This window comes from Stigmatopora argus, chromosome 23 (assembly GCF_051989625.1).
Source record: "Stigmatopora argus isolate UIUO_Sarg chromosome 23, RoL_Sarg_1.0, whole genome shotgun sequence".
NCBI lineage: Eukaryota > Metazoa > Chordata > Actinopteri > Syngnathiformes > Syngnathidae > Stigmatopora > Stigmatopora argus.
The window spans coordinates 4,899,142-4,913,907 of record NC_135409.1 but is presented as its reverse complement, the minus strand read 5'-3'; the positions used below and the strand labels follow the sequence as shown (position 1 = coordinate 4,913,907).

Sequence of the window (14,766 nt, the reverse complement as noted above, 5' to 3'; positions counted from 1 at the left end):
CGGTCCTCTTCCCAGTTGTGAGTAAGTGCAACATATGTTATAGGAAAGCGATGAAGTCACTGCTGGCTTGGGGGTTAACGTGGATAATTGATGTCTATAGCTGTCGATGGTGGGGAAGGTGTGTTTGCATTGGCTGAAATTCATCATTTTGTAAATTCATATATATATATATATATATATATATATATATATATATATATATATATATATATATATATATATATTTTAAAATGATGTGGAAAAAAATCTGATATTCTGTTTTATTGATCAAAAAATCTTTTTGCGGATTAAAAGTAACTGGAAAAAAATGAATAAGGGATTTGAGGAGTAAAAAATGTTGAATTTTTTGATAAAACCTGAATTTAATTGATTTTTGTGGGCCGCAGGAAATGATGTGTGGGGCCCAATCTGGACCCTGGGCCACCACTTTGTCACCTGGTGATTGACAGGAATGGAGTCCATTTTGTGCCTTTTTCCAATTTAAAAACAAAGTCATAGTCAGACAACAATAGTTCTTTTTTAACATTTAACCTGAGAAATGTTTCAATTGAGCTCCAATAAATCTGCACTTGTCTAAATTTTGTATTGAGGAAGACACCAGAATCGGACTCTCAACTGCAATGGGTAGAATTGCCACACGGTAGCAACACCCCAGTGATAAACTGCCACATTCTTGACCCAACGACATTACGCCGCTCCGTCACCGAGCCAAAGCGACTTCCCCGACGCACTCATCATCAAAAAATAATCATCCTCTAATTATTCTTAACGAGCATTCCCAGACAAGTCGGTGAGGAAATACCCGTAAAAATTCAAGCGCCCCGAACGTGCTGACAAACGTGAACGTCCTGCACGACGGGTGGAATTGAAAAACATTTTCCGAGGGTGTGGTGACATTTTTTTCTCCTGTCGTGATTTTTTTGTTTAAATATAGCTTTGGCCTTGTCAGCTGATGTCACACACCCTTGGAAAAACCACACCTCTGCCAGTTTCATATCCCCAGCGGTAGTTGCATTTCCATGTCAGGACCTTTGCTTGCACTATGAATGCCAAAAAAGTCACGTTTTTGAGTTGAAAGTTGTCATAGATTAAATCGGCCATTTTTGTTGGTGGGTTTTCAGTGGGTGTGAATGAGAGCCGATGAGTTTGAATTTTTATGGGTCCTTATTCAATAGCAATGAGAGTCAATGGTCACGTTTTTGAGTTGAAAGTTGTCATGGTTTAAATCAGGCATTTTGTTGGTGGGTTTTCAGTGGGTGTGAATGAGAGCCAATGAGTTTGAATTTTTATGGGTCCTTATTCAATAGCAATGAGAGTCAATGGTCAAGTTTTTGAGTTGAAAGTTGTCATAGATTAAATCGGCCATTTTTGTTGGTGGGTTTTCAGTGGGTGTGAATGAGAGTCGATGAGTTTGAATTTTTATGGAGAGTATTTGTGGGTCCAAAGGGAATGAAATCGGTCCAGATTTACAAAATACGGCTTATATGCGAGAAATACTCTTCCAGCCTCTTATTACAGCAAATATTCTGGTGTGATATTTGACTTTTAATGAATGTACTTTTTCTAAAAATATCAAATATAGGCCCCTTTGACACTTTTGAGTTACTATTGCAGCCACATTTGAATTCCTTGTTTACACCCCCAAAAAAATAAAAAACATGAACATCATACTTTCTTGTTGCTTTTAAAAAAAATTATCCTACGACATCACGATGCGTTCTGAGGGCCGATATCTTATCGAGTACAAACTGCATTTTGTTGTCGCCAGGCTAAAAATAAAATCCATGAATACCTAACGGTATGTCAAAGTGACTTTTGTGCGGCCGTGTGTAAAAATAAACAAACAGGCTGTCATGGCTGCCAATTTGATGCGAAAATGTGATCGGCACAGCACACGCTGGCAGGCCTTCACGTGTCTTTTGTCCATTGCAAAAATAGCAACTCGTGGGGAATTATGGGATTTTCTAAGCCTTTTTCCCTCAGTCCAATTTTTACGTCTTATTTTATTTCATTTGATGTGTATTATTATTTTCCTATAATTATACCCCTTTTTCTTGAAGGCAAATTTAGCCATCAAGAGGTTACAGATTTTTGATGTAATTTTTCAATCCATTTTTTTGGATTGCCTTATTTTTAATACAGTGGTACCTTGAGATACGAGCTTAATTCGTTCCGGGACTGAGCTCGTATGTCGATTTTCTTGTAACTCAAACGAACGTTTCCCATTGAAATGAACTAAAAACTAATTAATTCGTTCCAACCCTCTGAAAAAAAACACCAAAAACAGGATATTGGATTGGAAAAACATTTTGATTTGTTCTAATTCGCCATCTATTAACAAAGTAACAAATAACTAGTGGTTTAATATTACTAAAATGTCTTTAATAGTACTAAAATTATACATATTATCTTCATGTCACCACTTGTAGACTTCATATTTTCCACATCAAGGTTTAATAGCTCAAAAGTGCAGAGGAGGACGAATTAACGTAGATGAACAATCCAGATACATTGCGGTCGTCTGCCGCCGCCGTGCATTTCGACTTCCCTTTTGGAAATAATGTGTCGTAAACGACACACAGACCGTGAGTCATTCGCTTCAGACGCTTGTAATGGGATGGAGTTTGAACTTTGACCCCGCAGACGAAGGAGAGACAAAACGTTCCGACCCTTTTAACTGAAGCCTGTGACGAAATCTGTGTTCCTTTGTTTACGTCTTCAGCATATTTTGGGCCAAATTTCATCCATTGTTCTTTTAGTTCCTCGCTTTTAATTTCCCCGGCAAAGCATTTCAGTGGAAAAACGGGTCCGTCATTTCCATAAACAAACGAGCGCGCCATGTGAACACATGCGCCGCATGCGAGCGGCCTCGACTCGGTGGAATTCGCCTGTCGATAAAGCTGTGAAACCGCCGTTGAGGTTGGAATATTGAGGAAGTAAAACACCATGCAGAGAACAACCACAAAATCAATGTTTCGCTTCTTACTTTTCACTCAAATATTGTTGAACTCTTTTAACTACCAAAGGGTGGCGCTACGTCTGTAGACAGACAATACAGCAAGTTACCACACTGAATTTCACTAGTAAATTCAAAATTTACCTCAAAATAAAAAAACATTGAAATATGTGTATGTATGTATATATATGTATGTATTTATGTATGTATATACACACATGTATATACACACACACATATATACACATATATACATCTATATATATACATACACATATATATACACACAAATACACATATATATACACACATATACACATATATACATCTATATACACACATACACATATATATACACACATATACACACACACATATATATATATACATATACATATATACATATATATATATATATATAGATGTGTTTGAAATGTGGTTGATTATCAGCGGCTGTGAAATATGGTTGGAGTAACTCGGCTTTCCCCGTTTCCAACACAGCATTCACATGACTGGGTACTCTCACATGTTTAAGCTTGTTATCAAAAGTGGTTGTACAGTAGACGTGTGGTGAAGGCCATGCGGCGCTGAGGGAGGGAACCAAGACCAAGGACGTCAAGGTCAACGGGTTCCTCCGCCATCGGCTTTACCGCGGGATGGCTCCGTCTCCTCCGTGCCTCGCCGAACGCCAACCGTCGGGCTCGCTAGGCGTCCCGTGAAATTGGCCGCCTCGGACCAATTTTGCTGGCCTCGTCTCGTGAGCGGCCCGCTTTTTGCGGCCGACTTGTTGACGTGCGGCCTGACTTTGGCGGGCCGCACGCCAGGAGGCGAGAGGGAAATTTCCCCATTTGATTTGAGCGTGCTTCCTGCGTTAAAGTCCCACTTTCATGTGTGTGACAAACCCTGACTTCAAATAATCGAGTACCTTAACAAAAGATATTTGACAATTGTTTCCCTCTTTAGACGCTTTGTCTTCCTCTGCCCGTAAACGCCGCAATTAGATCAATGGTATTGATCCTACTGAAGGTCAGTTTACATTTGAATTCTGATTTGGTAACTTGAGTGGTTTCTAACCTCTGAGGAGAGCCACTGGCCAATCGATTCTCTGGCGCCTCCACGTCCAAAACAACACTCAGGCCCACTCCAGAGCACTTGGATGAGCTTTTTGCCTTTGGCGCACTCTCCAGCACAATAATCTGGCCGCCATCCAAAGACAATATTTGTCAGAGTAGCCCAGTTCCAGCCCAGTTTTTCAGTTTATTACATTCTGCAGCCTGGGAACAAAACGGTTTAAGGTTTCAACCTGAAGCAGTCCAAAGAAGGATTCTTTCAAATGTTTTTAATCAGGCCACACACACACACACCCTAAAAAAAAAACAAAAAAACGGCACCGGTCTTTCATTCATATGCTTCCAATCACTTTCCTGTCAGCTCCTTCGACCTGAAGAGCTTCGACTTGAGCCCTTTGAGATTTGTAGCGCTCACTCCTGTGGAAAAAGTCACCGATTGGAATGCCTAGGAAGCACTCTTGACTCTCAATTTGGCTTTAAACGACAGATAAAAACACAGAATTCAATTCAATTTGGCCAATTTTAGCTTCATTAGGAACAATCAAAATCATGGATTAAAAGAACTGGATTAAAAGGCCCAAATATTCAGTTTTTATAGATCTAAAACAATGTTTATTTTAGCTTTTTTTAAATATATTTTTAGATTTTACAAAATGATTTTTGAACTAAAAACACAGAAAAAAATGGATTAAAAAAATACAATTCTTGATTTAAAAAGGGGAAAATCAGGATATTTAATATACATCTATACTCTTCATTTTAATTTGATCCTAAAACAGAAAGTCGGCACTCATGATTGACTTTCCCGGGCCACACAAAATGATGCGGCGGGCCATATTTGGCCCCCGGGCCGCCACTTTGACACCAGTGATTTAGATTATACTTACAATATGTAAATAGTTCAAAAAATGCTAACTTTTGCTTGTTTGTGTTTACACAGACCCCAAAAAAATCCTCTTTACAGTAAAATATGTTAGTCTAACTCAATCCCGTTTGCACACATGGCCTGCAGGCGCATTTCTGGTCAACGTGAATGATGTATTTCACCCGCAAACGGGAAAATGTCTTTATTTCATGATCCATGGTTTTATTTTTCATTCAAAACGTCCAATTTGTTTAAAAAAAATCATTTTACACCTCCCATCTCCTTGTCACATGCCCTTATTTGAACATTTTTCCAGTCTCCTTGATACTACGAAGCTTTATTATCCTATTTAGTCTTATAATTAGACATGTCCTCAACCTCCATAGCCAATCGAATGCGCAGCACTTTGTTGCTTATTCATCAACACTTGACCATTAGGTGGAACATTGGATGCTACAAATTGTGAAAGCCAGACAATACTGGACTCTGTTCTCTTCCCTGCACCTGTGTTATGCTTTGTGATGGGCTTTTCCTCTCATTTCCATGACTCACATCCCTGAAAATAGCGCTCGCCACCATCATCAGCTCGTCACCAAATAACTCTTTGTAAAGATGCCTTTCAACACAAACACAGCGGTTGTGTGGTTAGTGAATGTGTGGCATGCACACCAGTCATTGGGTGCAATTGGCGACGTTTTCGCCTTGCTTTTGAACTCATTGACTGGCACTGGCGGCGCGAAATGTGGTTTGCATTCACTTGGGGGAAAAAAGAAACAGCTGGTATTTATTTCACCGTATTTTCACGACTATAAGGCGCACATAAAAGTCTTAAATTTTCTCCAAAATAGACAGGGCGCCTTATAATCCAGTGCGCTTTATATATGGACCAATACTGAAATTGTTATCACGATAAAATAAAATAAATCAGTCGATTAGGGTACACCATCCTCTACAGCTCTCACAACTACGGGAAGCAGCCCCCGACTCCACTATTGTCCCGTAGACAAAGTACTGCGCAGTGACTGCTGGGATATATAGTTCTTTTGTCAATACATCCAATGGATTGTGGCCTGTATACATCGACATCAATACAGCTTGACGAAGCATGGAAAGCACCGTTGGAAAAGTTACGCTAGCTACCAGCTAGCTACTATTTGCGAATGGATTGTGGCCGCCTGGACGAACGTATAAAACTCAGCGTTTTCGATGACTCATTTGGACAATTATTCAATTCGGACACAGAAAATGAGGACTTTGATGGATTTATGGGGGATGGTGACGTGAGTAAGTTGTAAAATAGCTAAATAAAGTACAACCGAACTCAGTTTTGCTTCCGTTGCCTTTTTAAAAATGCGTTTTTAGCGTGTGGGTGTAGCGCAGGGGTGTCAAACTCATTTGGCATCGTGGGCCACATACGGCCTAGGGAGATGTCAAGTGGGCCGGACCATTAAAATTATACCATGCTCTGCTATAAGTAACCAAAATATCATGTCTTTCCTTTGTTTTGGTGTAAAGAAGCACAAGAACATTAGGAAAATATTGAAATTTTATGAACTATCCTTTTACAAAACATTTCATGAAACACCTCATATTTCCTTAGACAAATGTGCAATTGACTTTTATTATTCACAAATATGCATTGCAACTGATCCCACTGATTGTACAAAGGCACAAAACTTTAATTGGTACTGAAAATATAGTAATGCACTTTAAGATTAAATGAGACTTTTAAAGAAAGGAATTTTTAAACCACTTACACATACGCATATAAAATCTAAATGTAATCCCTGCGTGCACCTTACAAACTAAGGAGAGTGATTTTAAATGTGTAATGAAGAAAGTGTTCGCCTGTCCTGTAAATCTGTAAACTTCATACATGAAACATACATACACATACAATACATACTGAAAATTTATGGAGTTGCTGCTGTTTTCAGTCTGTCTGTGATGCTGCTTGTCTTTACTCTGATGGAAAGAGTGCGCCCCTTAGGGGATAATCCATGAATTGCAGCGAATTAAAAATATTAATTCCATGTCTTTTATGCATTTTTTCCACGTTCAAATTATCCTGCGGGCCTGATCGAACCTCCTTGGGGGCCGGTTCCGGCCCGCGGGCCGTATGTTTGACACACCTGCTTTAGCCAAATGAATCCCAATTGAAAAAGCATATCCAAGTATGTAACCTTAGAAGTCAAAAACAAACACTGAAGTGCATGTCACCGCAATGTTCATAATGTGCAATATTGTATCTTAAAGTATTAAAGCCCAACCAAAAAGTATTTACAGTACGTTATTATGAAAACAATGAATTTGTTTTGAAGTATTAATGCCCAACCTAAAAGTATTTGCAGCCCCAGCCCCCTGACTAATGCACTCTATGATGAAAACGATCTCTTTTTTTGTGTCTATGTGTAATAGGCGTGGCCGAGGCGTGGCTGTGGTCAGAATTCAAAAGACCCGCCCCCACGCCGCCATTTTTCTAAATGGCGGATGAGCCGGAGGCTGGGCGCGTTGGACTGCTGAGCTGCTCAGAATTGACGATTTCCCGAAGAAAGACCCGACAAACTTCTTCCAGGACAATGCAGCGCGTTCGGTACTTTGTCTTTTGGGGATTTCGTAGCCCCAGTTCTCATTTCAAGAGTGCTTTTTGACGGGAACGTGCTTCATTGGCGTGATGTAGCCCCGACGTGGATGCAAACACAAATGTTTGCTAGCAAGTTGGCTACATCGCGTCACCTATTGCTCTTAATGTTTAAAAAGAAACCCTTCCATTGTGTGTTTCAGTCCCTCAACGAGGACAGACTGCTGGGAAACATCAAGAATGTGGCCATAACGGCCAAAAAGGAGCAGTTTGTCGGCAAAGTGAGTCTTTTTTTAATAGCTTCTAATTCCTCTACCCGTATAATTGGATTTGATAACTTTATTCATCCCGTATTCGGGAAATTTTGTTGTCACAGTAATGTTTAGATATCAGCGACCAGTGTTCACGGCTTTCCTAAATTAGCTTGTTTAGCACCCAGTTAAAGTGTCTTCATTCAAAATTGGAGTGTATCATAATAATAATCGGACATAGGCCCTGTCGTCATTATCACAACACAAAAAGCCTACTTGTGGTGACAAGTAGGCTTTTTGTGTTGTGATAATGACGACAGGGCCTATGTACGATTATTATTATGATACACTCCAATTTTGAATGAAGACACTAACTGGGTGCTAGCCCTGAAGTCTTCCTTTAGGAAAGGGAAGGGCAAAGGTATATACGTATTCTAGAAGTGTACTGTTTATTCCTTACACCTCCACTTGATGGCACTCGTGTGGGTGTGAGTTATCCACACAGGATCTTGCTATTAAAAATCAACGCCAACCCAGTTAGTGTCTTCATTCAAAATTGGAGTGTATCATAATAATAATCGGACATAGGCCCTGTCGTCATTATCACAACGACAGGGCCTATGTCCGATTATTATTATGATACACTCCAATTTTGAATGAAGACACTTTAACTGGGTTGGTGTTGATTTTTAATAGCAAGATCCTGTGTAGATAACTCACACCCACACTAGTGCCATCAAGTGGAAGTGTAAGGAATAAACAGTACACTTCTAGAATACGAATATACCTTTGCCCTTCACTTTCCTAAAGGAAGACTTCAGGGCTTGGACCTTTTGATTTTTAAATGTGGTTTTGACAAAACCTAAGTGAGACATTCATTCAACCGTAGCGCAGGGGTCATTTTTGACTCGTTAAAACAACCATTTTTCCTCCGTCTAAGAGCTTTGTGAGACGTATTTAATTTTTTTGATTGAATGGGAGTCATTTGTGCATCAAAATGGTTAAATAAGCAATGACATAATCATGCTTTGGTGTTTTGCAGAGGTTTAAAGCCACGAAGACGGTGGAAGCTGTCCAAATCTACAAGACCAAAGAAGTTGTGTATGACGTAGGACCTGTTTCAGGTTATTTGATTTATTATTTTCATGTATACTTAAAATACTCTATTTTGCTTCTCTTCAAGGTCCACCAGTTTACCAAATCAACGCTAAAGAAGGGTGACTTTGGAGTGTGGCACCAACATCTTGAGGACCCCTATCCAGTATGTTTTCCATATCTCCCACCACATCTGAAAGGAGAGATGGGTCCTGCTGATGTTGGTAAAACCTAACTTAATGTTGTTGACCAAAAAACAACACCACTAAGTTAGGTTTTACCAACATCAGCAGGACCCACCTCTCCTTTCAGATGTGGTGGGAGATATGGAAAACATACTGGATAGGGGTCCTCAAGATGTTGGTGTCAAAGGCTGTGCCACACTCCAGAGGACCCCTATCCAGTATATCTCCCACATCTGAAAGGAGAGATGGGTCCTGCTGATGTTGGTAACCAAAAAATAAATGTTTGACCTAACTGGCCCCCAGTCTATTTTTTTTTAATGTTGGACTTAGTCTATTTTGCTTTGACCTTCTTTTTCCCTCCAGTGCCAAGAAGAGATTCATCAATGGATGGAAACACCACCTCCTCTTTAAATGCTGGAAGACCTATGTGAACTTGTCTAACCACATGTTGTGGAAAAATAAAACTCTTGAAATATACTCATGTATTTTTCTTCATAGAACGCAAGCAACATGACATTTTATAATTTTTATTCAAAGAAATACATTTGCACATTTAGAATAAAAAAAAAAGAAAAAAGACCATTGAGGGTCTGGGGTCTTTTTTCTCCAAGTGTTTTAACAAAGACAAATGACACTCAAATCTCTTTTATTGCAATTTCTGATTGAAAAAAAAAAAAAAAAAAAGAGATCCTCCTCACCTTAGGGATTGGGACATCACCTATAAAATAAGAGGGGGGTTAGTAAATTGCAACTGTAGTCAATAAAATAATGTGAGATTGGAATGTTTTGACTTGGATACTCTACAATATATTAACCTCAGAGCAGAGTTCAGAGACGATGCATCATCTTTAAGTGGGCAACCTGGGAAGATCACCTGGTCCTCCAGGGTCTGGACATCACCATGGACCTGGTGCATGCAAAAAAATAGAGCAAAAGTTATCATGTATAGAGACTAGAGATTCAACAGATAGGTTTAGGTGGGTTTTTTTGGTAATTAGTGATACCTTGATACCTTGGCCCGGTCTCCTCTCCCCTCAAGGGTGTGCATGGTTCTGGACACACGGGAACAGCTTCATCTTGATTGAACCAAGCTATTTGGGAAGTGCAAACAATTATTACAGGAAAGAGAAATCTTCAAGTAAATGATCAAGATAAAGAACGAAAATAAGTTATTGAGTGCTCGGTGCTAATTTCCCCTTTCCAGACAAAGGGATTCAATATACAGACTGATGTAAAAAACTAGGGGAAAGTCGGCTTGACCATTTTGGTATCAATGATTTTTGTTTAAAACAGAATTACAAATTGGAAAAGGGCGTTTAGCAATCGCAGTGAAAACTATCATGACATTCCACACACCTTCACCTGGCAAACTGTCCGTTGATATCTCGGCTTTGTTTGATAAAATGAAAAGTCTTCCCCCACGACTCAATAATGGAGAGAATGCTGACAAAATACTTTTGAAGTCAAATGTCGTGAGGCTAATGCTAAGTTAGCTAGCTAGTGACATGCCAAGGAGCCCATACTTCAAATGTCGACTGTGTGTTCGACCTGGCAATAAACTAAGAGATTTGTTGGCGTTTTGGCTCAATTGATTCCTAAAAAAATCTCCCGGTAGGGTGTTAAAAATGCACATAGGCCAGTAAATTGCTCTAGTCTAGGGCTTACCTCGTTTGGTTGCTAGTCGTTCGACCGACGGCATGGAAATGGCAGCGTCAAAGGGCGCGATGCTGCGCAGGCGCATAATTTACGCACCTGCGTCACCAATGGGCGTAATCACGCCCATAGGAGGTGATTTGTCCTCCCGACTCAATGACCATGGAAGATGACGTACTATAGTCGCCATTTTTGTAGTCTTGATGATCTAAAACAGTGTGTTCGTTTTTTTTTTTATATAAAAAGCCTTACTTTGCATGGTCATTTAAAAAAAAAAAAAAAAGCCTTACTATGCATGGTCATTTTTTTAAAGAAAAAAGCCTTACTATACATGGTCATTTTTTACAAATTAAAAAGCCTTACTATATACTATGTCGTATTTTAAGAAAAAAGCCTTACTATACTATATACACTATGTCGTTTTTCAGGAAAAAAACCTTACTATACTATGTCGTTTTTTAGAAAAAAAGCCTTACTATACTATGTCGTTTTCTAGGAAAAAAGCCTTACTATACTATGTCGCTTTTTAAGAAAAAAAAGCCTTACTATACTATGTCGTTTTTTAAAGAAAAAAAGCCTTACTATATAAATACCTGTCAACCTGGGCCAATTCCTCCCCGTATTCATGATTGGAATTCCCCGTATTAAGCAATAGAAAACCGTACAAATGCAACGCGGCACATATTTACTCACATAGGGTGCACGTAAAGTGTTATGGTCGCGCCGCGTTGTCGTGACGCGACCGTGAATGTATTCGGACCCAAGCGCTATGACTCATGGCTGCTTAAATAACGAAACAGGAAATGATTTAATCATTTCCTGTTTCGTGTGAAAGGGGAATGCGTGTGCGCATATCATGCTTAAAGCATGACAATATTAGCAGTTGACGATGACGTTTTCGTCTGCTACCAGTGACCGAGACGATCCGGATTAGAGCCGAAATGCGTAAAACGAGATCCGTTTTACAAAAAACGTACTTAAAAAAAAATCCCGTACAAAAGCTGTTATACGGCGTACAGAATTTGAAATGATCAAAAAACGTATAAAATACGGGAAAAACGTATAAGTTGACAGATATGAAATATATATAATGTGAAACTAATTTTAAAAAAATCACTTTTTTGTCCATTTGCTACTTGAAGGATGAAACCTATTTTGAATTATGGCGTTGCAGTTGCTGCGGGTTAGCCTGGACTACGTGATTTACCGACCGACTTTTCGACTAGAGTGGACAACAAATTGAATCAAATCAGTAACCCCAATACTGCCTTAACCATACTAGCTAACTACATTGGCACATCCAATTTTGCTCAACCAAAAACATTTGCGGTTTTATTTGATACGTACCATTATCTCCAAAATAATACCGTTGTGTTTTCAAATTCCATTCAATGAAATGCAGCTGCAAAAAAACTCCGCAAATTGACATGGGTTGTTTGTAAACAAAACGCCGGAAGTAAATTACAGGTGCTGCGTTTTCTTCGTTTTTTGACATGGCGATTTGTGTACACGATCACCACCTGTTGGTTGGCGTAAATAATGCAGGCTACGATAAATGTATGTATGAAAACCACCATCTTTGGAGCTTATCAAATAAAATTTAACACTGGGGAAACATTGTTAAAGGAAAAATTGTAGCTCTTTATCAGAATAAAAACTTTTTTTAAAAAGATGAATGTTAACAAAGTGGATGCGCAAGTATAGATATTGATAGCAATATCATAGAGTGACGATAGATGACGAGAGTGAGCAAAAACAAAGAATGTCTGATTTCCCAGTCGAAAGAATAAGTTAACGGAAGAGGAAAAAACAGCAAAAAAAGAACGACGTATTGGAGATTACTATGATTCCCTTTGGTTGCATCCTCGGCTGCACAAACGGATCCCACAACAACCTCAGGAAGAAACTTGAGTCAATATTTTTAAAAATGTCATACCTAGAAGAGATCGCAGGCGGGGGAAATCCCTGAGTCGTCAGTCAGTCGGCTTCAACCACCACCGTTCGACGCAGATACGTCAGGTTTAAATAAGATAAACCGTTTGCTGTCGACATTTTCACAAAGGTAAGCATTACTATACTACATTAAATCAATTACATTTTATTTTTAGGGGAGGAAACGAATAAAAATAAATGACTATATGCATATGTGGCAGAAAAGAGGTTCTGAAATCCATGTCAAATGGGGAAACTACGTCATCTGCCGTTGTAATGTTTACACTCGTGCGTATCGGTAGCAAAGGATTGTGGGAAGGAACTCCGTGGCTCTGCCGGAAACAATGAAAGAGTGGTAATGTTTTCGTACACTTGATTAAAAATAAATTGTGACGGCAGCTGGTTTTATTCTGGTTAAATTTGACGTGTTCTTGAACATGACCGCATAATTTTATAGGTCGTCATTTTACAATACACTTGTAGTGAAAATCTCCATTGTGTACCTTTACAGAACATGCAGCTGTTCCACGTGATGACGTATTGATTGGTCTGTCTTTGTTTGCTGCTAAGACATAGGTAGGACAATATATAATAATAATAGATATATTTGCTGTTCACATTTGTAAATGAAATCCACACAGATTGAAGCTTTGGAATCGCCATGCCGAAGACGCACCGCACCGCCTACATCGCGGCCTTCAAGCTGCAGGCCATCGACTTGGCGATGGTGAAGGGCAATCGATCGGCGGCGCACGAGCTGGGAATTAACGAATCCATGATCCGACGGTGGAAGAAGCAGCACGAAGCCCTCTCGTGCTGCAAGGAGACGACCAAGGCCTTCAGAGGCCGAAAGCGCAGAGGCACGCTTTTAACGAACGTAACGTAACCCTCGAATCGACCACGCGCTGATGTGCTTCCTTTCGTCCCATCGCAGCGAACCCGGCGTACGAAGCGGAGAATGACCCGAAGGAACGCGACAACGACCCGCGTTCGTCGAAAGTACGCAAATTGGCTCTCCGGGAATCGACGGCGGAGGAACCCACGCTCCGCGAGGTTACGGAGAATGTCATGAGGATTCAAGCGGTCAGAACAGAACTACAACCGCCGGAGAACAATGAACGCATTGGCGATGGCGGCGGAACAAAGGTAGTCAAGAAAGAAGAAGAACAAACTGAGGTGGACACGGTGCAAGAACCCCAGATGGGATGCAGCTTTTGTATCCAGCGGGTGGCGGAAGTCAGCCACCTGGTGGAGGAAAACCTGCGGCTCAGGCGAGAATTCGAAGCGTTCAAGATGCCCGACAGCTTCTTCCAAGACGATGACGGTAAAGTGCAATACTACACGGGGATGTCAAACTTGACTTCTTTTATGGCTTTCTTCTGTTTTTTATTACCTCTCATGCCAGCCCAGGAGAGCACGCTCAGTCCTTTCCAAGTTTTCCTGCTGACATTTATGCGCCTCCGTCTGGATTTGCCCGTCCAACACCTCGCCCACATTTTTAGCATCTCCGCCAGCACGGCTAACAGCACCTTTCGGGACACGGTTTCCTTTCTCTACGCAAACCTGAGGCCGTGCATCACGTGGCCTAGCAGAAACATTTTGCAAAAAACAACGCCGATCCAGTTTGCCGAGGCGTTCGGCAGCAAAGTCGTGGTGATCGTGGACTGCTTAAGAGTGCGGACTCAAAAACCCGCACCTTCGAATGGACGCCACAAGGTATCCAGTGATCACGTCACGTATTTAATCGCCCTGTCGCTAGACGGATCCGTGGGTTTTGTATCGCGGGCGTGCAGTGGGTTCATAGCCACCAAAAACATGTTGGAGAACAGCGGCTTTCTTTCGAAATTGTCGCCGGGCGACGTCGTCTTGGTGGGAGGTTGCGAAGGCGATAGAAGCGGCGGCTTGTTTTGCGCCCAAGTCGAGGAGTCGACCTTCGTTAAGAAGAACTTTGGAAACAGCGCACACCTGAGAGCGCACGTCGAAAGCGTGCTGGGAAATTTGCACCGGAAGTATCAGCTCTTAAGAGCGTACGTACCCGCCGACTTGGCGCTGAGGTGTGATGGCGAAGAAGTCACAATGTTAGATAAGACTGTCACCGTCTGCTATGCGCTGGAGAATCATTGTCCAACTGGAGTTTAACATTTGCAATAACTACAATAAAATGTAGAATCCAGTACG

At 40.6% G+C, this 14,766-nt stretch overlaps 1 protein-coding gene and 3 long non-coding RNA genes across 10 annotated transcripts; 3 read left to right on the top strand and 1 right to left on the bottom strand.

Annotated features, from left to right (window-relative positions):
* On the top strand, nucleotides 1–9,002 carry LOC144068856 (uncharacterized). The gene is made up of 4 exons (XR_013298323.1): nucleotides 1–21; nucleotides 7,310–7,484; nucleotides 7,676–7,753; nucleotides 8,766–9,002. It is a non-coding gene; the product is annotated as an uncharacterized LOC144068856 (long non-coding RNA).
* A 117-nt stretch (nucleotides 9,003–9,119) lies between these two features.
* On the top strand, nucleotides 9,120–9,480 carry LOC144068983 (uncharacterized). Its single transcript, XR_013298350.1, has 2 exons — nucleotides 9,120–9,267; nucleotides 9,367–9,480. It is a non-coding gene; the product is annotated as an uncharacterized LOC144068983 (long non-coding RNA).
* A 195-nt stretch (nucleotides 9,481–9,675) lies between these two features.
* LOC144068982 (uncharacterized) lies at nucleotides 9,676–12,867 on the bottom strand. 2 transcript variants are annotated; one of them, XR_013298348.1, is made up of 5 exons: nucleotides 12,004–12,867; nucleotides 10,669–10,864; nucleotides 10,008–10,094; nucleotides 9,819–9,910; nucleotides 9,676–9,721 (listed from the first exon to the last, which is right to left on the bottom strand). It is a non-coding gene; the product is annotated as an uncharacterized LOC144068982 (long non-coding RNA). The 2 variants fall into 2 exon arrangements; XR_013298349.1 differs by having other exon boundaries at nucleotides 12,593–12,867.
* LOC144068979 (uncharacterized) lies at nucleotides 12,417–14,761 on the top strand. 6 transcript variants are annotated; one of them, XM_077593986.1, is made up of 5 exons: nucleotides 12,417–12,718; nucleotides 13,100–13,164; nucleotides 13,230–13,448; nucleotides 13,523–13,912; nucleotides 13,994–14,761. In XM_077593986.1, exons 3-5 carry the CDS (start codon nucleotides 13,250–13,252, stop codon nucleotides 14,725–14,727), a joined length of 1,323 nt encoding a protein of 440 aa, XP_077450112.1. In that variant the 5' UTR covers nucleotides 12,417–12,718; nucleotides 13,100–13,164; nucleotides 13,230–13,249; the 3' UTR covers nucleotides 14,728–14,761. The 6 variants fall into 6 exon arrangements, with proteins under 6 accessions (XP_077450112.1, XP_077450108.1, XP_077450106.1 ...); XM_077593982.1 differs by having other exon boundaries at nucleotides 12,421–12,718; nucleotides 13,100–13,135; nucleotides 13,523–14,761; XM_077593980.1 differs by having other exon boundaries at nucleotides 12,422–12,718; nucleotides 13,523–14,761.
* The last annotated feature ends 5 nt before the right edge of the window (nucleotides 14,762–14,766 follow it).